Source organism: Oreochromis aureus, linkage group 22 (assembly GCF_013358895.1).
Source record: "Oreochromis aureus strain Israel breed Guangdong linkage group 22, ZZ_aureus, whole genome shotgun sequence".
NCBI lineage: Eukaryota > Metazoa > Chordata > Actinopteri > Cichliformes > Cichlidae > Oreochromis > Oreochromis aureus.
Genome location: NC_052962.1, coordinates 18,422,465 through 18,445,506, shown reverse-complemented (window position 1 = coordinate 18,445,506; position 23,042 = coordinate 18,422,465). Strand labels below are relative to the sequence as shown.

Below are 23,042 nucleotides of genomic sequence, written 5' to 3'. Positions count from 1 at the left end.
TTTTTTTTTTTACAATAAAATAACTTTCCAGTAATCACGTCTTTTCAGTGAGGTTGTAAAACAACTGCCACGTCCACTGAGAGCATTTCTGAACAGTAGCTGGATCAACTGAAGGCAGAGATGCATCTCTCAGATCCTGTGTCAGGTCTTTGCTGGATTTGTTCCCTCGCTGTAGATAGATTTTTAGTCCTGCAACTTCTAATTTTGTCCTCCACTTGTTTTTCAAAGTTGCAAGGAGACACTGCAAACCACGCTGAGATATGACAGGTTTTTCGCTGATAGCTCTTTGGGAATAGCCCTGCTGGTCTAAAAATACTACTTTATGTCTGTCAAGCTGTGTTGTCTTTGGTATTTTTCAGCTAAAGAAATGGGAACAAATGATGTGCTTTAGCGACAGGCTGCAAATGAAAAAAGTGCCTAAAGAGACAATTTAAAACTGGCTCTTTGCGAAGTTCATCCCTTGAGTTAGGTAGCTCTTTGTGCTTAAATGGTTCACGGGTCTGTGTTAAGCCACTTAACAAACAACAGACATTCTCCAGATAAAGGTCAGGTACAAGGACTGGAGTCTCCCAGTGTCCAAAGAGAAGTTGGAGTATCGAAGCTGGAGCGACCATTTTTAATATCTGCTTTAAAAGTGACTTAAATGATAATTACTCAGCTATTCTTCGTTTCCAGTTCACTGGTCTTTAACTGGAGCCCCAATATAAAGAAACCCAGAGATAGAAGACAGGAGAGCCGAGCAGAGAGCCCACCAGAGAAAACACTGTGGTGTTTAATAATGTTTGAACATTGAGTCTCTGTGCAGTTTGTCACACGGTGGTGGTAAAAACCCACAGGGGAACATTCCCTCTGTATTACTGTGTGTCTCCAACTCTTCGCCTTCTCCTTCTGTCCTGTTTCTTTTATTACCTCTTCCTCAGCTGTAGTTCATCCCACCGCTTTCTCTCTTCTGCTTCTTTTTAAACTCTGCTCGGAGAAGCAAAAGCATTAAAAATGTCCTTATGAAAGGCTGAGCAAAAGTAAACTAGAAGCCAGAGTTATACCACATATTTATTGTAACTTTGTGAAGACACATACAGTACACATTTCATCTTGTCATAAATCACATAAGGTTGAGAGGACGACGCTGTGTAGTCACACTTTTAATTTAACAACGTCTATTTTTATGATCCTTCTTCAGGCATCGTTCACGTGGCAAACCTGTTGTTTCGCCACAGAGTTCGTTGCTTGATAGCCTACGGCGTGGGCGAGTACAGTCGCGGTAATCACAGCTGAAGTAAAAGGTAGTCGTGCAGACGTCGCGGAGATGAGCGTACCCTGTGTAAGATATGAGGGGTGGTGCGTAATGCCACCTGTGAAACAAGAAACAAGGTATTTCCACACACTGGTAATGCTGTCGTATGTACAGCGAGTCAATACAGTCACAGATCATATGCACAGAAACACACGGAAAGCAGGTGCTTAATAATTCCCCATGGCCTCGCCACATTAATGTCAGTTAATTTTCAGACACCATAAAGGAAACATTTAGATATTTCCTGTAAATCAGCTCGTGATTGATTTTGAAATTATGCGAGAAAATTTTTTACCATAAAGTTTCTTTTTTATTAATCATCGGTCCCTGTTGGCAATAATTATAATCACTTCCCATGCTATTACCCTTATATACTGTTTTATTTACATTCCTACTGTAAAACCCTGAAATTTGACCACAAACATGCTCTTTTACATTTTCTAAATATCTGGCACATATGGAAAGATGGCTCGTCGATAACACAGAATGATACAGTATTTTAAAAAATCCTGAATGCTTTCATCTCTGTTTGGCAGAAATGGTTACAACACTGTATCTACTCAGACATGAGCAAATATTCCCAGAGTCCAGTCCTCTGTAACTGCTCATAGTGTAATGACTTATGACACATTCGCCATCATATGTGTGTATGCACTCACCAGTCACCTGTTCAACTCCTCATTAAAGGAAATATTCAATCAGCCAATCACATGGCAGCAGCTCGAGGCATTTAGGCATGCAAACATGACGCGCTGAAGTTAAGACTGAGCATCACAATGGAGAAAAGAGGTGATTTAAGAACGTGACAGCTGATAGCAAGGCAATAGTAACTCAAATAACTACTCGTTACAGGTTTTGCACAGGGTGTCAAAAGTTGAAGCAGATGACCTTCAGCAGAGGAAGACCACACTGGGTACCACTCTGATCAGGTAAGATCATGAAACTGAGGCCAAAATTCACCAAAATTGGACAACAGAAGACTGTAAAATTGTTGCCTGGTCTGTTGAGTCTCAGTTTTTGTTATCACATTAGGATGGTAGGATCAGAATTTGGTGTAAATAAAAATGTATGGATACATGCTGCCATGTGTTAATGGTTCAGGCTGGTGGTGGTGTAATGGTGTAGAGAACATTGTCTTGGCACACTTTGTAGCCTTTTAGTACTAAATGAGCACCGTTTCACCACCACACCCTACATGAGTATTGTTGCCGACCACGTTCGTCCCAGTGCACGCCTCTTCCAGCAGGATAACAAACCACGTCGCGAAGCTCAGATCATCTCAAACTGCTTTCTTGAACATGACAATGACTCAGCTGTTCTCAAATTGGCTCCACAATCACCAGATCTCAATCAAACAGGGAATCTTTGGGATGTGTTGGAACAAGAAATTCCCATCATGGACTTGAAGCCGATAAATCTGCAGTACCTGTGTTATGATGTCATGTCAATATGGACCAAAATCTCAGAGGAACGTTTCCAGCACCTTGTTTAATCTATGCCATGAAGAATTAAGAGAGTCCCTTTTAGAACAAAAGGGATGTAAAGTAGTCTTTGAGTGTATATCAATCTCTCTGTTTTAGGGCATGCAGTGGAGTCCTATTTTTGATCATTTGAAAATCTAAATGCACTTTTTATTAAACTTTTGGCTGCGTTGAAACTGTATTTAAACTCTATTTAAACTGTATTTATTTGAGGCTGTGATTCTTTTTCACCACAGTGTTTAATCTGTGGTTAGTTGGAATGATGTCAGGATCTACTCTGCTTCCTCGGTCGGTACCTTCAAACATAATTTACTGCTGACTGGCGGATTGCACAGACCCGCGACACACATACGCACACTATCACACACACGCATACATGTGGCTGAGTCTGTAGTCTGGATGCCTCTTTATGTCTCACCAGCTGAATGTCAAAACCAACACAGACAAGAAATATTTCTCCCATCATACTCCACCTCTTATTTACACCTTTCACCAGCCTCTTTTCTTTCATCTCACCCCTCTCAGTACTCTTCATGTCCTGCCGCGAACCTGCTCTGACGGTCTGTGACAACGCTCCTGTGGTGAACTACACCATTTTTTTTCCATAAACACAATACACAGAAATTCAAACAATGCACATCAACAATAATACGAGCACTCAACAAAAACAACAGCAAGAAATCTTCATCAAAATGTCCAAGAGCTTTGGAGAATGAAGTTTCAGTTCCTATATTCAGGCAGTGCTGTGCCTCATGTTGTGGTTTTCCTACATGTTAATATCTTTAAAGTCTCGCTTCTCAGCTTCTGGAGTTGAATCCAGACTGGTTTATGTCCAGGTAGATGCCAGAGCTTTAAAAATCATGGTTAACATACAAGGATTGGTGGATTTCCTCCGAACCGATAAGTGAGAGGACTATTGCCATCTTGTTTCACTCAAGTTTCACTATGTTAAGCATCATTAAAATATTTTGTACTAGCTTTTTTAAAGTTCATACCTAAGATCAACAGCTTTCCACTGAATCTTCCCATCCTTCCTAAAGGTCTTTATCAGGGTCCCCTTCCTCGTCTCTCGCCCCTACACCTTTTGCTGCATCTCTATCTGTTGGCCCTGTCTGGCATGACTTTGGCCCTTTCCATTCATCTCATACGCCGAACTCTTCTGCTGCTGTCGTCGGTAACACCACACCGCGACAATGACTGCCGTTGCGACGACACAAATCGCCACAATAATGGCCGCCACAGTGGGGCCTCGGCCGGAAGAGCTCGGAGGGAGGGGAGGGCAGGCGTCATCCACACAGATCGTCTCTCCCATCTCCCCTTCCTGCTCTCCCCTCTCACCAGTCTCACCAGGCAGGCTGAGCACGAAGCCGTCCTTGTGCACTGGAGGGCTTGGGCCATGATCAAGGAAGGGATGATCGGTAAGGCCAGCCATCCAGGAGTCGGTGGGAACTGCTTGTTGTGTGCTGTAGTCTCCGGTCTCGGAGTATGAAGGAGAGTCTGAAGGCTCCAGAAGGTCAGGGGCAGGGGTCCCGATGGAGTCAGGCCACACCTCCTCTAAAACCCCTAGTTCGAATTCACGCACCGTGGTGAGAGATTCATGCTCCTTGGGCGAGCTGGTGTAAGGTCTACGAATTTCCACCTCAGTTGGTCTGGGTGTCGTCTTGAAAAATCTCCTTCTGTCTTTATCCTCTGGTTTCACCTTCTCTGTTACGGAGTCACCGTTTTCGAAAACAACAGGGTAACCGTCCAGCCACGTGTCATCTGTGGCGGACTTTCCTTCTGCTCCCCTCTGAGTGACGTTCTGATGCTCATCGGCTACCACAGAAAAAATAACGTGCTGACGACTATCATCTTCATGGCTATCGTGATCGTCATAGCTCTCAGCGTCTTTGTGTCCAAAATCATCGTGATCATCAAGGTCAGCATAATGGGTGTCGTCATAATGTATGGCACGGTCATCGTGGTCATCGTGGTCATCATGGTCTAGATGTTCCTCAGAGACCTCATGATGTTCTCCATTATGATCATCATGATCCTCCTGGCTTTTGTGTCCGTCGTACGTATCATCTGGATCGTCGTACTCCTTGCGATCACGGTCCTCCTCATGCTCGCCCATGTCATAATGCTCCTCGTGATCGTCATAGCTTTCTTGGCTTTCCTTTTTGTCCAAATCTTCATCTTGAGCTGGTTGCCTCTTGTGCTCATCGTGGTCTTCCTCCTGGTGGCTTCCGTCTTGATCATCATGGTGGTCATCTTCATGGATGTCGTCCTGGTCATCATGGCGGCTGGTGTCAGGATCATCAAAATCATCTCCTTCATGCTCAGGATCATCAGCATCAATGGGATGTTGACGATAGGGCCTTTCTTGACTCGTGTGCTCGATGCTCTCCTCAGATCGGTCAACAGAGGTCCTCTGTGTTGTCTGCGTGGCTGGATTGGTGGAGACCTGAGGTCCTTCCTCCTGGAAGGTCTCAGAGGGGAACCAGAACATGTGTTTCTGGGAGAGAAGAGAGACGGGTGCTTCTGTGGCTTCCACTGTATCAATCTTGGCCACCTCAGTTCTCTCCTGCTGCCACGTCCAAGGACTTACCAAGTCCTCACCAGCCCGTTCATCATTTTTTTCTTGTTCAACTAAAGCTCCTTCAAATATTTTACCACCTTCAGCCACTTCTTCTCCCACTTTACGCTTTCTGCTCAGGTCTCGATGGTCCTCCTCAGCTTTGGCTCTAAAACTCGTCTCTTGCTGCTCCATGCTCATCTCTCCGTGTGGGTACGCAGCTCCATACACCTCCTCGTGTACATCGCCATGAGCCTCTGATGGTGTCTCAGGGTGGCGCTCTGCCTCAATATAGGAATCTGTGAACTTGTCCTCGTAGTCTGTGTGACTCACCTCATCTGCAGAAAGACAAAATAAAAATGTGTAAATTTTCAAGTCAGATCGAGTATCTACATTTATTATTTATTATTTTATGACTCAAAGAAAGTTATCAAAAGTTCCCAAGATATTTAGATTATGAACCCTTAAACTGAGAAACAGTGATTTCAGGTCGATGCCACCTCTTTTAATTAAATATGAGGCCAAAGGCAGTCGCCAGTAGATAGGCATAGCAAATTCTCTGCTCCACTGTTTGGTGGCTTCATAATGATGCCAAGGCTCCGAAAAGTCACGGCATCCTACCAAGAAATAGAAAATTAAACCTACACAAAACCTAAGAAAAATGTTTTTTGTTTTTTGTGTATTTTCAATGACATTTAGTGGCACTGCTGGATAGATTTTGAGACCTTTAGCTGGAGCCAACTATTGCCATCTGTTTCCACTGATCATACTGAGCTAACATAATCTGGCTGCTGGGTTGGCAGACCCTGACGTCACTGATTCTTGGTTCCAAACCAGCAAAATGTCAGTGTCACTCTTGAACCAGTTCCTCTGGTACACAGCCAGTTCTTTAAATCAGAAATGCAAAAAAATGGTTTGAGATTATGATCAAAGTTGGACCTCAAAACGTCTGGGTAGAAAACAGATATTTGTGACCTTTTAGAGGCTCCATTTACTAAACATAGCTGCCAATATTGTAAGAAAATGAAAATCTAGAGTGGTTGTCTTTGGATAGTTTATGAACGACTGCTTTAGATGAAAAGCATGATTAACTGTTAGCTAATAATCCACACAGGCCATGCATTTTGCCTTTATAAAGGATTAGCGACACACGCTAAAGCACCAGTAAGACCATTTCCATCCCAGCTAACAACTGAGAGTCTGTTCAAACACAAAGAATCAAGCTCTGACCACAACAGCCTCTTACCTTTAACACAAATCTGCACCAGTCCATACCACTCCCCACAGCTGTCACACAGCAGGCTGAAGGCAGTGTGTCCACCGGGCATCACGTAACCCGGGACACATGTGTACAGAAGCTCATCTCCCATCTCGGACCCAGAGTGACTCTGCAGGCGTGCATTAGGAAAGGATGGGGGGTCTCCACAGGGCTCATCTATCAGCAACAAACATATAGATGCACGTATTTAGTAACAGAGCTGTTATACTTATTCCATAGGAAACAGTGTTCTCTGTAAATGTCAAGCAATGCTTATCAGCTTTATAATATCAGTATATCATTTGTAAAGACAAAGAATGAATGAATGAATTCTGGACATGAAGCAAAAGCTTTTATGTAAGAGGATGATGTGAATTTTAAAAACATGAGGATAAGGCATGAATATTGAATTGAAACTCGTCTGATCTTCATGGATATTGATATGGATAATTATGCATATTAAAATTTTCATCCAGGGTGATGGAAAGGAACCTTGTCGAACTTTGAATTCAGGTGAAGGAATGCCAGGAATTCCCTCCTGGCTGTGGAACAGTGGACCAGATATTCACCACTGCAGGAGTTCTGGAGGGATCATGGGAGCTGGTGGCTTACAAAAGAGTGATCCACTGCTACCGGCCATCGGGTCCTTTAATGACCAAAGTGTCTGCGTCCTTGCATGTTTTCAGGGCTACGCTTTGTCTCTGAATCTAGTTTTAGTTTTCAGGTACAGGATCTCAAGGTATAGCTGAGGTGAGCAGGGTATTTGCTTTGGGAGCCTCAGAATCGCACCCCTGCTTTTGTGGATGATGTGATTCTGCTGGTTTAATCAGAGCGTGACTTTCAGCATGCACTGGAGTGGTTTGCAGCCGAGTGAGAAACAGGCGGGATGAGAATCAGCGCCTCCAAATCCAAGGCAATGTTTCTCTGCCAGAAAACAGTGGAACGATGGGGAGGGAGGCTGCCTCAAGCAAGAGAATCCAGCCGTCCTGGGATGTCATTCACAAGTGATGGGAAGGTGGAGCACGAGTTGGATCGGCGCATTAATGCAGCATCAGCAATAATGAAGACATTTTACCGGACTGTTGTGATAAAGCAGAATCTCTATGTCTACATGCCAACCTTCACCGGTTACGGTTATGAAATCCAGGTAATGGCCGAAAGAATGAGGTCACAAAAACAAGCGGCCAAAATGAGTTTCCTCCACAGGGTGGTTGGCTAACCTTAGAGAGAGGGTGTGGAGGTCAGACATCTGTGGGCATCGCAGAGTAGAGCCTTGGCTCTTGCATTTTGAAAGGAGATAGTTGAGGTTGTTTGAGCTTCTGGTTAGTATGGCTCCTGAGTGCCTCCCTTTGGAGGTTTTTCAGGGGCACCAGTTAGGAGGAGATCCCAGGGTGGACTTTAGATAATTAAGATAATTAAAGATAATGGATGGATCAATACAGTTTGTTTTGCATTATATCCATAATGTACTGTTAAATTCTAATAACAAGTGTTTTATTGTTTATTATGAACTAAAATATGATTTAAAATGTAAATAAAGTTTAAAAATCCCCCATATGGTTATTCAAAAAGACATTTTGACTATAGACTGTAGTGCAACTTCTTTTTACGTGTTTCAGATTAAATGTGGAATTTTTAATTAGTTCAGTGTAACCATGTGAGTGGGTTTCCCTGATAATGGTGCCTCCAGGGAGCCTGTATTTAATATACCCAACCATAACTAGACTATAAGCTGTGTAGTTGGTTTGCCTGTATTAAATGGATGTGAAGTGTTCACATGTGCTCCCACAGCAGAGAGTGTCTGTGCCAACCTCAGGGTGTGTGGCACATGGACTAGAGAAATCTTCCAAGTTTTGGTCAGCACTAATGTGATCCAAAACTTGGCAATGATGTGCCAGATGTGATGTGTGTCATTTAGTTTCAGCCGCATCGGAACTGACACACATTCATGGATCCAGCTGTTTCACATCACATTTACATTTACACACGCACAAACCTGAGTCATTCATGTCCTGATCGCTACTACCATTCCTCTTCTACGATCCTTACGTACTGTGTATGTTTTTGTGTGGGTTTACTGACCTTTGTCTTTGATGCAGAAGGCGTCCAGGTGTGCTGCGTCCTCTGTGCCATTTTCTGTCCTCACTTCTACAGCTTTCAGCACACCGCCCACAACATTACACACTGTGGTCCTGGAAATAAACAGACAGTGACGCCTATGATATCCATACTGCATAAAATCAAGTCATATGTTCACACTCTCATTAATTAAAACGTGACATAACACTGACTGGACTATAGAGAAGCATTTCATAATGGTCTCTGCTGGTCTCTGTTGCTATTCTTTCACTTTGTAACAGCTGTGCTATATTTTGTGCACATTTTGAGCATTCTTAATTTAATGATCTCACAAGTAAAATTACAAATAATAGGCTTCATCGTCTGGTTTATTCTATTTAATCACCTCCAAAGAGGTTTGTGCTTCAATTTTAGTATTTTTTAGCTCTTCTCTCTGTGTGTGATGCACCTGCACAGTTTGCTAACAAAGCATTCAAGCATTACCAGAACACTTATGTTCACTGCCAATAAAGTAAACATGGTTGAAACTCTGAAATCATCTCTCAGGTCAAACCTGGTCGCAGTTCAATTGAAAAAACCGAGCAGGACCTGGACAAGATGTTAATGTTTGCACTCCCGAAGAGATGGTCTGACTTGAACATCTCTTAGTGAGGGATAAATATAGATTAGGTTGGTGCATTTGTTGAAAAGAAGGAATTAAAAACATCTGTTTGTTTTTGTTGTTTTTTTATTTTTAAAGGCAACTTATGTAGTCATTTATTATGATTATGGGCGCCTTTAAAAAAGACACTTTTAAGCTATTTTCTGCATGTTTATGGATAACTAAATTTGTCTCACTGGAGCACGGTGAACTTAATATGTTGGACGGTTACAACCATCCTTAAACCCAGCTTCCTGCTGATTCCTGAGCAAGAAGCCAATTAGCTCAGAGTTGGGCCCAAAAGTGTGAAATCAAGAGTTTGACTCGCCGCTGAGAAAGTGACAATTTCATTGAACAATAATCTTCATCACAACAACCCTTTTTTCTGATTAAAACATAAAATAACTACATATCATGAACAACTTCATGAGGACAGAAGCTATGATGAAATGTATTGACACTTTTGTCAGTGAATAATAACGAAATCCAATCAGAACTAATTACGTTTTGTAGAAAAGTGGGAAGTTCGGTAACAGACACAAGTAATCTTCTCATGCAGGAAGGTGGGACATGGACATCTGGACAACTAGCTCCCAGGTGAACAAATGTCAATGACTGGGAGTAAGAGAAGAGGAGACATATGGACACAATCGCATTTGATATCATGGAAAATGAGATGCTTTGTAAACAATGTGGAGCAATTCTCACCAGTAAAAACATGACAAACTTTTACGCATTACATTTTAGTCCACTGAATCCACTTTAGATTTAATCTACGATAATTTTACGATGTTTAGTCGACTGAAACTAAATGATGTTTTAATCTAAAGACTATTAATAAAACTGAATCAAAATTTGCTGTCTAAACGACCACAGAACTGAGGAGCTATTTTCCTTCTCATTCTTTCTGTCAGAGTCTTTTTTTAATTGTTTCATCGAAATGATGACAAGATTGTAGAACACAAGTTTTATCTTTTGTAAACATCCAGGCAACATTCAACAAGTACCTCGAATTAGCGTCGAGGTCATGTCTCCAACATCGGGTTTGCTTTTAGTTTTGAACTAGTTTTCAGCCGTGAACAAGAACTATCGCTACAGTCATTCAGCGTCGAAATGTTTGCTTAGAAGACATGAAAGGTTTATTATAGCAACCTTGTGACTGACAAGTGGCTACAGTGAGGCTGTGTAGCTGTTCTTGGTTCTTTAGTCAGACCTTCACCTCACTTTAAAAAAGCCAAGATAACACTGCCCACAATGCCTCAAATCAGTGGATTGCAAACCAATGAATAATATCCATCAATTATTTACAGTCTACCAGTCTGCCATCATTTATTTACAGGCCTGACCAGCATGCTGGGAACCAGTGGGCTAAAACAATATGTAGAAAATAGCTATCTCCATCACCAGCAGCTACAAAAGTAGAATTCTGCATACAAAGCATTGGAAATGTTTTGAGTATTATATATTTTTTGGCTTTATTTCTGTATTTTTTTTCTGGTAGATTATGAATGCAGGTCATTAACTTGTAATATAACGCTGAGACATTCCTCTGTATATTCCCTCCACCCCTGATATCTAAGGCTGTACCTCTGATTAAGTGCGCATGTGGGAAAGTTGACTGCGCGCACAGTTTATTCACCACCACTTGATTTGTTGCCCATTTAAATATTATTGCAGTATGACATCAGGGTCCAGGAACACACATCATGACTCAGAAATGTTGCAGTATCAGCGGCTGTAGCCTTTGGCACAGTGTTATCCCACGCTGATACATTATGGATAGATGTTCCCAGAGAACAAGCCTTAGGTTACAGCCAACTTCAAATAGAGAAGTCATAACACTGTGGACATAAAGCAGCACGTATTCCACTGGGACTGAATGAGCACAGCTCCTACAAGCTGCAGAAGCTAAAAAAGCTGAGTGAATACTCCATTTGTGTTGCAGCATAATCACATTATTAACCCGTTTATCGTCCAAAAACACCAGATAAGACAAGGCCAATCAGATTATGTTCCCACAGAGGCTGGCAGTAGCAATCAGTCCTGTGGGAACATTCAGAAATATGAGCTTTAATAGCAGGTTTGATTGGTGATATTAGGTACTAAGAATCATTCTATAGAATAGACACTAGGCGCGACACAAGTGTCGGTAGTTGGAAAAAATTAACTAGCAGGGGCACCAGTTTAGCTCACCAGATTGAGCAGGCGACCATAAACTGTAAGGCTACTGCAGAGGCCCGTGTCTGATCTATCCTGAGGTATTTGCTGCATGTCTTCCTTCTGCTCTCGCTCCCAGGTTTCCCCTCATCTCTCAACCGTACTGTCATAACAAAGGCTTTACTAGCAGTGCAGTGCAGTGAGAGAGTGGAGCAGGTCAGACTGTACGCGTGTGCCATGTTAGCTTTGCTTTATGGGGGAGAAAAGTCTGTTGGAGAAAAGAAGAAGACAGAAATCACAGAGAAAGCACTCAGAGAGACAAAAAACCCTGACGACTGTTTAAAAATTTAACTTTCATCCCTGCAGGTATCTGTGCCCGAGAGAGAGAGAAAGTCGAGCCACTTTATCTTCCTCTGAGAAGAATCCATCACCTGACAGTGCGTGACTGCTACAGGGAACACCCAGAACTATGCGCGCATTCATATGAAACAGCGCTAATTCATTCTTCTTGTATAACCGTGTTTGGTTACCGGGCAGCAGAGGTACAAAATGACTGACAGGTCAGAGGAAGATGTTAAGGTGGAAGAGTCAGCGTGGGAGGCACTTGTTAAAGCTCCTAATAGACCTACAGACTTATGTCATACACATCTGAGGTGGTTAACTGGCACTGACGCCAGTCTGGAAAACATCACAGTTCACACACCAACGACACAATTATTCATCTAAGCAACCAACGTGTGAGTGAGGGAGTGGGTGAGGGTGGCCTTTACGCAACCAATGGGAGTGTGTGTTGTAAGGTGGACAATAAAATAGAAAAAAACCAGACAAAAACATTAATAAAACTCCTGCAATCAATGTATTTTTACCTTTAACTAACACTGACTGATGAGCTAGATTTATATCAGGAAGCACCATGCTACACTTCACAGTGTTGATTTATTTATGATGAAGACCACGCAAGAGAACAGGAGAGGAGGATGAATCGCCTGTGAATCGTATTTCCCTCACATGCTGCTCTGTAAATTCACAGCCCATAAATAATCAGTGCATAATGTCCGAATGACTGCAGCACCTTCAGCTGTTGGACTGCTTTTCTTACTCTGTGTTTCCTGATATATTAGAAGAAAATTCTGGTGCTTTTCTGCTCAACTGCCTCCAACACAGACCAAGATTGTCTGTGTTTTCTGAAAAGGAAAAGTTCACTGTATCTGAATATACGTCAGATTCCACGTCTGTCACTGTCACTGCTCAAATAAGCCGTCCAAAAAGGGGAGGCGTGTGGCGTGTAGCTCCTGACTTCAGCAGACGGAGCTGCGGTAGCAGGGTGATATAGTGTGAAACACAGTAAGGGAGTGTGAAAGCTGATGTCCGCTGATCAACATGTACAGAGCCAGCGGTGTATAAAAAGAAAAGGTGATACGTCCCTAACCAGATATGTTACAAGGATATTACTGTATGTTAGAAACTTGGTGGCCACTTTGAACCAGGTTAACCCCTGAAAGGTTTTATTTCTCAGTTGTTTCCATGAATTCTCTGTTCATTATTATAAAGAAGTTTCCAATTTGGGAGTTGCGTTCTGGTTGACCAGCCCTGTAGGTGGAATAGTCGGCCGCTCCCTTATTCACAAAGGGTCACTACAGCAGGATATGCTAAATGCCCCTCCTGACACAACCGCCAAGGGATTTGTGCCTCCTCCCAGGACACACTGTTCACACGTTACACCAACAGAGAGAAACATCACTTAAACCATTTTCTTTAACCTTGACAAAAAACAAGGTTCAAGAAATCTGTGGAAGAACCGCAGCACTCACAGACTAATTGTATTTTATATTCTCTAATATACTGTAGAGCAGGGGTGTCAAACATAAGGCCCGGGGGCCAGAATTGGCCTAGCAGAGACTCCAACCCGGGCCACACTGGATGTTTTTTGAAAATGTGAACGTCATCTCAACTATTATTCATTAAAAGCAGGCATGTGTTCACCAGGTGTCTGCACCCATTTAAAAGGAACATGTTTCACACTTTTCATACATCTTTCTATTAGGAGCTGCAGTATAAGATACTATAGTAGCAGTGATGGTGTTCATGAGGTTTTATCCCTATAATCACCACTTGTCAGCTTCATCTCCATTTAAGCAAACCGGGTACCGCTCTTCCTCCAGGCCCAAATCTGCTCTGTTCTGAAAGCTGTGAGTCATGTTGCCGTGGAGATGAGAGGTGTAAATGGAGGCAGTTGTCGACATGACACCCCATCTCAGAATTCCCTCCTCCTCCAGGAAGAAACAGAGGAGTCTTTCTCCCTCTCTGCTTCCTCTCTCTGCTTTTTCTCTTTCCCTCCTGAAATGTGTCACTCTTCTATCTCCCCGCTCGCTTTCTTTACTTCCTCTCTCTTTCATCCATTCCCGAAACCTCCGTCTCGCACACACACACCATAATGACCTCTGACATCTCCTCTGAAGACAGCTGCTATTCTTACCCTACTGAGCCCCCGTAGAGCCACCCGCGGGTGCACGGGGAGAAGTAGCACTCCACCACAGCGTGACGAAGCTCCTCTACTGATGCCAGGCGGCCGCGGTGCGAGGCACAAGCTTGCTCAGCATCTCTGAAGCCCCACAGGTCAGAGGAGTTTCTCAGGTCCAGCACAAACACTCGACCTGAGGAAATGCAAGGAGATTAATATTAAATAACATCTTATACAAACAAATTCAGGATAATAGCAGAATGTGCAGGAAGTAAGTATCTTTAAGGACTTCCTAAAGCCTCGCTCCTGAGTGTGAATCTCAGCGGCGCAGTCGTGGATGTGCGAGGATCTGCTTTGCTCACCCCCTGTGATCATTAATTGACTGCAGGAGCGATCACAGCGGCATACCGGTCCTGTCATTACCGCCTCGTTCTCACATCGCGGTTGTCCAGTAACACAGGACAGAAATGTGCTCCAGGTTCATAATCGCAGGAGTTACGTTTTTGAAATATTTACATGACACTGAGATAAACCAAAATAAGCTGTATCTGGCACAGAGGAGAAGTCTTCCTTCAAGGCTGTCTGCCAGACAAGCTCTCTAAAAATGTGTTGCTGAAAGGCTGTAGGAGGGCACTGGTGAGACAAGCTGTCCACGGGAGCTGAAGTTGCTGCTTGTAGTTGTTCTTCTGAGATTTCTGAATACCTGCAACTTCAGAGAGTTATCTGCAGAGGCGTGATCAAAGACAGCTGTCACGGTCTGTGGGTTTTAGGTTATTTTGAGTTTTGTGGTTGTTTATTAAGAATTTTTAGCTTTCTTTTCATTATTCTTTTAAAGCCTCAGTTTGGATGACTGTTGTAGACAGAGACATATTGTCATTTGTTTGTATGATTCTGTTACAGCGATTATTCTGTTTTAACTTCATGGTTCAATATTCGTTTAGTGTCCCTGGTGCTTAAATTTCTATCCCTGTTTTATCACCTGTTTTATTTTGACAGTCATTTATCACTTGTGTTTTGTATTTGCTTTTACTTCCCTTGTCTCGTTGTCCCTAATTATTTTCAGTTCTTTTTTTTCTCCACTCCCCCTGATTAGTCCTAACTGTGTCTCTGAGTATTTACAGTTTCATTTCCCCCCATCTGCATCTGTTTCACCTGCTCTTGAGTGTGTTTTGCTTTTATTTTAGATTTCTTGGCGTGTTTGCCTCATTGGACTTTGGTTCTTTAATGAAAGTTGATTTTTATTTTTGGCACATCTGTTTGTGAGCCCTGCATTTGTGTTCTTTTGCCACACCCCATGGCAAAAGCTGCAGCAAATGACACAACAGCACTTCTGTAATTATTTATAGCTATTAATAATTTTTGATGGTGTTAACAGTTTTTTTTTTAAATCAGTTTTTTACATTTCAGACAGGTGAGCAGTCACAGGCAGTGACTGTCACCAGCTGTAAGATCACTTTTGTTTTATTGTCAATAAAAGTTTGACCCATTTACTAAAGTTCACAATATTCTTTCTTGTCAATCTTAAGTTTCTATCGTAATTTGGTCTGTATATGCAGGAGTGTCATCAAGGATGTTTCCTATAACTATATAAGACAGAAACTGTAACAACTGTAACAATGAAAACACATTTAGTTACATTTAGGTTCCTCTAAATAAATTATTCTCTGTGCATTTACTGAATCTTCAGATCCTGAAGTCACAAATAAAAGAAGAATGCAATTTGGACTGCTTATTATTCATTTTTAATAAATATCTCAGATATTATGACAGTGTATCGATTGACCTTAAGCTTCAAGGAAGACAACTTTTTCTTCTTCAAATCATGCACGCCTCAGTATCTTTTTAAAGCTGTTTAGAGGGCTCTTTTACCAATTCGCCTGCACTAAATGAGTTTTCTCAAAAACCTATATAGCTATCGATCCACGAGGGGGCACCAAAATCTAAAGTTGCCTAGGACATAAAAAGGGCTAGAGTCAGCCCTGTTAATCTGCCACTGAAAATAATATAAGAGAAAACTTTTTAGCAATAAAACAGTAAAAAAAATAATCTTCTCCAGTCCACTCTAAAAGTTTGAGGATGACTGCTGGACACAGCAGACCACTCACAGAGCTTAGACCAAAGAACAAAGTGCGGGTTTAACGGGAGAAATAATGTGGTGTAATCGTCTCTTTTGCCATTAAACATGTATTTTAGAAAACCCTTTGACTCTAACAGGCTTGGTGCCAATTGCTGGCGAGCTATGCGTAATTGGCGCGCATCACCACCACAGCTTTAGCAAACAGACAAAATTAGATCAGAAAATAATTTTACAACGAGGTGTACGGGTTATTTCAATGATTTCAAATGTTTACTTACCGTCTGCACTTACAACAGTCACCAGAAGACAAGCCAGGCATCCAAACAGCAGCAGTTTGTGATAACAGCGATCCAGCATCTTTTTTCTTCCGTCCTCAGCTGTACACTAACTGTCAACTCTTATTTTTAAGAGAGAAAAAAAGTTTTCAAAAACTTCAAATTTTGTATTTACAGGCTTGCAGGGTTAAGCAAACTCCTGCTATTTCCCTGCGGATGGCAGAGGTTGACTCTGCCAAGTTAACAAGCGAGGATGTTAACAGAGCTGCTCAGGAGCGACGCGGCTATCGCCCCAAATAGTCGCACTGGCAAGCAGATGGAGCACCTGTGTGAAAACTCGCGTGTGCCCGCTAGAAAACAGGCGACGTCACGCCACAGTATCTTGAAGGTGGGCAAAGAAGAAAGAGAGAGAGAGAGAGAGAGAGAGAGAGAGAGAAACTTTGGCTGCAGATTAAAAGGGATCCAGCCTGCTCAGTGTTTATGAGCTGGAGTAAATAAAAGCCTGTAAACTATGAGTGAGTGTACATTTACGATGATATTTAACACTCTCTAACAAATACAGGACCTCAGGGTCTGTACACCCAAACTAAACACATCCCAAGACCATAATAATCTTGATTAAGGTGTGCTAGAGCTGCACTCGTGCGGGTGCGGGCGTGCGCGTCCCATTTGGTGAGGGAGATAAATACAAATGGCCCACACGAGCCCATAAAAAACATCCAGGCATTGTTTCAGTGAATCTGCAGGTGAAGATAACACACACACACACACACACACACACACACACAGGATCCACACCAGTAGACATAAACGTGCACATGTTTAGGTCTAAAAGCTATCACCGCGTGCACATGTGTTTGTAAACAGAAACACAGGAAATATCCATCTCCATCTAATCACATCCGTGAGGATGGTGTTATTTGCAGCATAGCGGTTGCTCTCCTGTGAGTCAGCGTTTAAAGCTCATCTACAAGTGACGCTTTAATATCTGGAAGTCGAAAATTCAGTCTGGAGTTTGTAAATTGGTAACTAATAGACAATCTCACACAGTTTTGACAGTGGATGGCGTTTGTCTAAGTGTTATGGATGTTTTTTCAGGTTTTCAAACTCAGATCAGAAAAACTGAGGCGATATTAGAAAAATGATAAAAACTGCTTTATTTTTAAAATAAGGTTTACAAAGATTGCTCCGTGTAGAAAATGGATGTGCTGTTATTACTGATGAAATAAGGTGTAAGTAACAATGTTTGCGCTTGAGGTGAAGCTAAATGCATGCAAGAAATATCTTTTTTTTTTATTGTAAACTTAGCACAAAAAGTAAGGAATTTTGTGTTTGGTTGATTATTCCTGTGTTGTAACGATGCTTCCTGCCAATAAATTTCCTCTTTAAATGGTGGCATATTAGTAAGAAAAAACATTTGTGGGTTCAGTAGTTTGTTCTTCTATTGACTCTTGATTGGTGTGTTTCTTGGGTTGGATGATTGAAGGAGAAATAAGATGTATTTCTGATTTAACAATTTATTCATTTAACAAACATAGTACCATGTGGAAAAAACCATACACATCCACAATAGGCTGGCACCGCCTCCTCACACACACACTGCTGTGGCATGGTATCCCATTCTTCAACCAGCATTTATCACAAGTCATCCATGGTGGTTGTGTTGGTCACAGAAAGTGTTTGGCACTGGCAGGAAAGATTTGGCAGGTTTTTCATGGGTGCAACCCACACACTCAACTCTGCTGCTCAGCCCACAAATGCATTCTCCTTAAAAATGTGGCACCATTTAAGGGGGAATAAAAAGACTTTCCAAAGGGATCCGATTTATTACCAAGAAGCATTGTTACAACCAAGAAATGAACGATCAAAGACATGCTAACTTTATTTTAATGACATTTTCTCATTTAAGCCTGTAACTCCAACACTGACACTACTCTCATAATTTGTGGAATTCAGAAAAGGGCTTTTTTTGAGGGGAAAACTAAATAAGTAATTAAATAAATGTGTGTGCATACCAGTTAAAGTGAATGTTTTCTTAATAAGTGATGGTGAGAACCTTTTTTGAAGAACAAAAGTTATATAATTTGATTGCACAGAGTTAGGCTACAGTTAAGATTAGGATCGGGGTCATCACTGATGATAATTTAGACCTCACAGGGTTCACTCATTTATTAGTCTAATATAAAAATCTGAGAGAACAGTGAAAAATATCAAAGATTGGAGCTGCTTGTTTTCTCTAAACAGCATGTCAATTAATTAGGGGGTAAAATTTTCACATATTTAAAAAGCTGCGTTATTATACTATATTTTATAAGCTCATGACTGTCTGTCTATGAAGTACCTGTAGCTGACAATGTTTTCCAAGGTTGTTATAATTAACTAAAACTTAACTAAAAACTAAAACTACACGTGAAAAAACCATTTTAGTTAGCTAAATTAAAAATAAATAGACTGTTAAGAAAAGTTAACTAACTGAAATTATTTTTTCAACTAACAAATAATTTATTTATTTTTTTTAAATATCCCTAGTTTTAGTACTTGTTGACCTTGTAAACTTTGCCATCATAACTTAGCTGATGAAGCATTGTTGGACGTGCTTATTGAGACTTTTGCCATCTAAACGACTGCTTTTAAAAAGTTCTGTGTTCTTTACTGTACCTCTGCTGGTTTTCTTAAATCCTGCGTCTGACATATGTCTTCCATACAACAAAAGACTAAACTTACACAGACATTAACAGAAACTTAACCGAAACAAGCAAAGCTACTCTGGAAATTACCTGAAACTCAACTGAATTTAAAACAAAATGTGAAAACAAAATAAAACACAAACTTGCAGCTCTCAACTTAACAACGCATTACAGGAGTAAATGTGATCAGTTGCACCAGACTACAGAGGACTGTTTCCATTTCACTTTGTTTCTGTCTAAACTAGAGAAATAAAAAGGGAAAACAAAGAGGAAAACACTTTAACAGGCACTTTGGGAGCGATGTGTAAACCCTCAAATACAGGACTCTTTCTCCAAGTAAAGCAATCTCAACAACATTTTCAAAAACTTGATTTTTAAATTCCTTAAGGAGTGGTGCCATCTTTATTGAAGATTCACACTTAGTCATCTCTTTCACATCTTTATTTCACATCCCATGTTTTCCATTTTCGTAGTTTTCCGTGTTTCCTGTATCCCTCTGGAGTCCCCCATTACTGCCTGCTGGCTTTGAATCCCCCCACTGATGTTTTTCCATGTCAGTCACTCTTCTCTACATTTCCTGTCACATTCTTTCAGCCAGCACTCATGCACCTCTCATGCTGTCACGGATGTCCTCTTCAGAGGGTTGGACGCAGAGATCAGGTGGGCTGGGATCCTGACTCATGTACAGGGGCTATTTCTGGATGACCGGGGGTCATACAGGGAAGGGGAGAGAGACGGTGATTCACACCTGCACCATCTCAGAGAAGCGGGTGAGAATTATGTTTGCTGCAGGTGTCCTGGGGCCACTCTGCCAGACGCTCGTCCGGACATCACACAGGTGTGTAATCCCACAGGACTTCCAGGACACACCTATTAAGTAGTCTGTGCTGTAGAAGTAAACACACACACACACGAATGCTCAACCACAATTCCTCTGAGTATGCGAGACCGCTGACTTCCCATGTGAGACATGTCCTGCCAGACGGAGGTGTGTGATTGACTTGGAGGAAATCTCTGGTCATACCAATGAAAGCCGGGGACAGATGGAGGTATGGCTCTGTCTCCATGGCAACAGTCTCCTAAAACCCCAGTGAGGGGTGGGAAGCAGACAAACAGGAACAGCTTTGAAAGGCCAGAACTGAATCTGCATTCAAAGAAAATGTTATTTCAAGAGAAATGATTGATTCTGTGTGTGTGTGTGTGTGTGTGTGTGTGTGTGTGTGTGTGTGTGTGTGTGTGTGTGTGTGTGTGTGTGTGTGTGTGTGTGTGTGTGTGTGTGTGTGTACCTGTGTGCCACCATCCTGCAAAACACATGTTTCAAAAATGTGTCTTCCTGCAGAGCTAATGAAAATGTTCCTGACAGTTTATAATTTTTCATATAAATCAAAGGGTGCTTTGGGTGGTTAACTTGAAATAAATATTATGCTAATTTTCAACTCCATATTTTTTATTCTTGGAGTCTGTCAGAGTTGCTTTGCATGATCACAGTTTAAAGTGCAGCCCTCAAGTTCATCCTCTCTGAAACGAGTTGTCTTAACTCCTTCCTGTTTCTTATTGGCTGTCCAATGCAAACAGAAGGTTTGAACAGCAGGTGGCTGTGCTTTCTGTGCTCACAGCCAGAGCTGAGTGCCTGAGATAACTATATTAGGGATATCGCCTCTTACTGACATCATACCCCTTGGCAACTTGAAGCTTCAGCTACTGCCACAGATTTTCAACAGGACTGGGTTCTGGAGACTAGTTAGACCACTCCATGACCCTCGCATGCTTCTTCTTTAGCCACTCCTTTGTTTTCTTGGTGGTGTGTTTTAGGTCATTGCCATGTCTGGAAGACCCACCCACTCATCCTCAGGACAGAGGTTCTTGTCCAAGATTTTACAATACATGGCCCCGTCAATTGGTCCCTCAATGCAGTGAAGTGGTCCTATACTTTTAGCAGAAAACCATCCAAAAACATGACGTTTCCACCTCCATGCTTGACTGTAGGGATGGTGCATGGAGCTCCAGACTGAGGGTGATTTATGGTCATTTGATATTTTTTTCCATTTTTCCATAATCACACCAAGGCCTGGTGGTCCTGTAGCTCATTCCAGCCTTGTGCAGGTCTACAATCTTGTGCCTGACGTCCTTGACAGCTCCTTGGTCTCACCCATGGAGGTAGAGAGGTTAGAATAGACAAATTGGATTCTGTGGACAGGTGTGCTTTATGCACATAAGGACTCTTCAAGGATCAAGAATATCCCAAATTGATTGATTGATTGGTTATAATCTGAGGGAGCTCAATTCTGGTGGGTTTGTAGGGGATCAAATACTTATTTCACTCAATGACAAGCAGTTCAATTTTTAACTTTATGTAATGAACTTTTTCTGGATTTTTATATTTTTCTTTTTGGTTGATATTCTGTTTTTCTCCATTAAAGTAAAGCTACCATAAAATTAGCATACAAGCTACAGTACTATAAGCATAAATATGTTTTTTTAATACCTTTTTTTCTTTAAAGAGAGGTTTGTGAAGAGTAACAAGAAGACAACATAAAGAAGGTAAAATGCTCTCAACGCCAATGAAAATGGTTAAGAAAACTTGTGAATATGATGTGTGTAAATAAAATTAAAAGAACTGCATCAACAGCTGAGGTCCATTTTCCATTTGAAAGACTGTGTGTGTGTGACGGGCTCCGTGCTGCTTGACATCAATGCAGTCACTGCGACCAGCAGGACACATTCAACACTGAGCTGCCAGCCACAGCCGAGTCAGGAGGAGAAGGGCGTGGGATTTTTCAAGGAAGGGAGTTAATTAAATTGACTGTCGATGAGAGATTGCTCATTACTGAGCAATGTGTTGGTATGGGGTGGCGCAAAGATGAAAAACTACATATTTGGTCAAACTTTATGAAAGTTGTGTCTGCCTGAGTTTGTTTTGTAATATAGTATATAATATGTTTTAGTGTTTTGTGTCACACTAAACACAACAATGACATTTTTTGAAATTTAAAAGAAATTTTACCTTTGATCAAGTTCAGAGGTGCAATGTAGTGCGCGAGTGTATGAAGCAGAGTCCAAGAAAATAAGAGTGAGTCTTATCAGCTCATGAGCCTGACTTACTGCATCACTGATGAGGTGTCAGCACCACCTTCTGACTTCCTGGAACAAACACTCAACCAGGGAAGGAGGAGATAGGGCCAATCCTGGGGCTGTCACACAAAATAAAACTCAGAAAAAAACTGACATTCCTTATAGTTTGGTAATAAGAAACCTTTCTAATATTAAAAAAATACTTTTAAGTAGAGGCCACAGGGCTAAAAGAAATTGACAGATTCAAAATATAATGGCCTTGAAGCCTTCAGGGAAAGTCTTCACACTTTTATTGACAAGCTGTACCAGCTAAATGCTAAGGTCATGGCTTGAACCTCACGGCACAGTAAAGCCAGAGCCACTAACTGGAATACAGACATGACTGATTGTGTGTTTACACCTGTGCTTTTGCTCCATTTGACATTTACTTTGTAAAGAAAAATACCCGTTATACTGTCACACAGTCAGCCTGCAGACACAGTCACTGAGGCTCTGTGGACACGAGGCAGGTCGCCCAACTTGTTACCCAATCAGATATGTGATGTTTATATGTTAATATAAACATATATGTTGATAAAGAAATAAAACCTATTAAACAATATGTTAATAAATATTTATATTTATTATATCATAGTCTATCATCAAGTACTCAGCAGTAGTATAAGTAGGTAATCAAACTTTAAATACTCTGGTGATTATAATTTTACTGCACTTATTATAAGGTACTAATTGTAAACTTAAGCATGCTAAAATTAATTGCATATTACGCTCAAAACATTATATACAAACATTGTGACCTTATTTACACCTACATTTACAAATAGTTACATCTACATCTAAATATTAATTAAATGTTAAACATGAATTTTGACATCTAAATGTAAACGTTAATAGTTCAGTTTAAATATTTAATGTAACTTTATTAAATCTTGAATATAAACGTTACATTTTAACTGAATCCGTATAGAGTAAGATACATCCCAAATCCTTGTGCATGCGCAGTC

The 23,042-nt window shown here is 41.4% G+C and overlaps 1 protein-coding gene across 1 annotated transcript; it reads right to left on the bottom strand.

Moving 5' to 3' along the window:
• Positions 1-53: 53 nt before the first annotated feature.
• On the bottom strand, positions 54-16,614 carry susd5 (sushi domain containing 5). The gene is made up of 5 exons (XM_039605379.1): positions 16,283-16,614; positions 13,943-14,120; positions 8,673-8,782; positions 6,579-6,767; positions 54-5,670 (listed from the first exon to the last, which is right to left on the bottom strand). The coding sequence occupies exons 1-5, from the start codon at positions 16,359-16,361 to the stop codon at positions 3,851-3,853; spliced, it is 2,376 nt and encodes a 791-aa protein (XP_039461313.1). The 5' UTR covers positions 16,362-16,614; the 3' UTR covers positions 54-3,850.
• Between the last annotated feature and the right edge of the window lie 6,428 nt (positions 16,615-23,042).

Coding starts and splice junctions, on each gene's coding strand:
- susd5 (XM_039605379.1), bottom strand. CDS start 16,361: ATGCTGGATCGCTGTTATCACAAACTGCTGCTGTTTGGATGCCTGGCT. Junction 14,121..16,282: donor GACTGTTGTAAGTGCAGACG/GTAAGTAAACAT, acceptor GCATTTCCTCAG/GTCGAGTGTTTGTGCTGGAC. Junction 5,671..6,578: donor GGTGCAGATTTGTGTTAAAG/GTAAGAGGCTGT, acceptor GTCTTTCTGCAG/ATGAGGTGAGTCACACAGAC.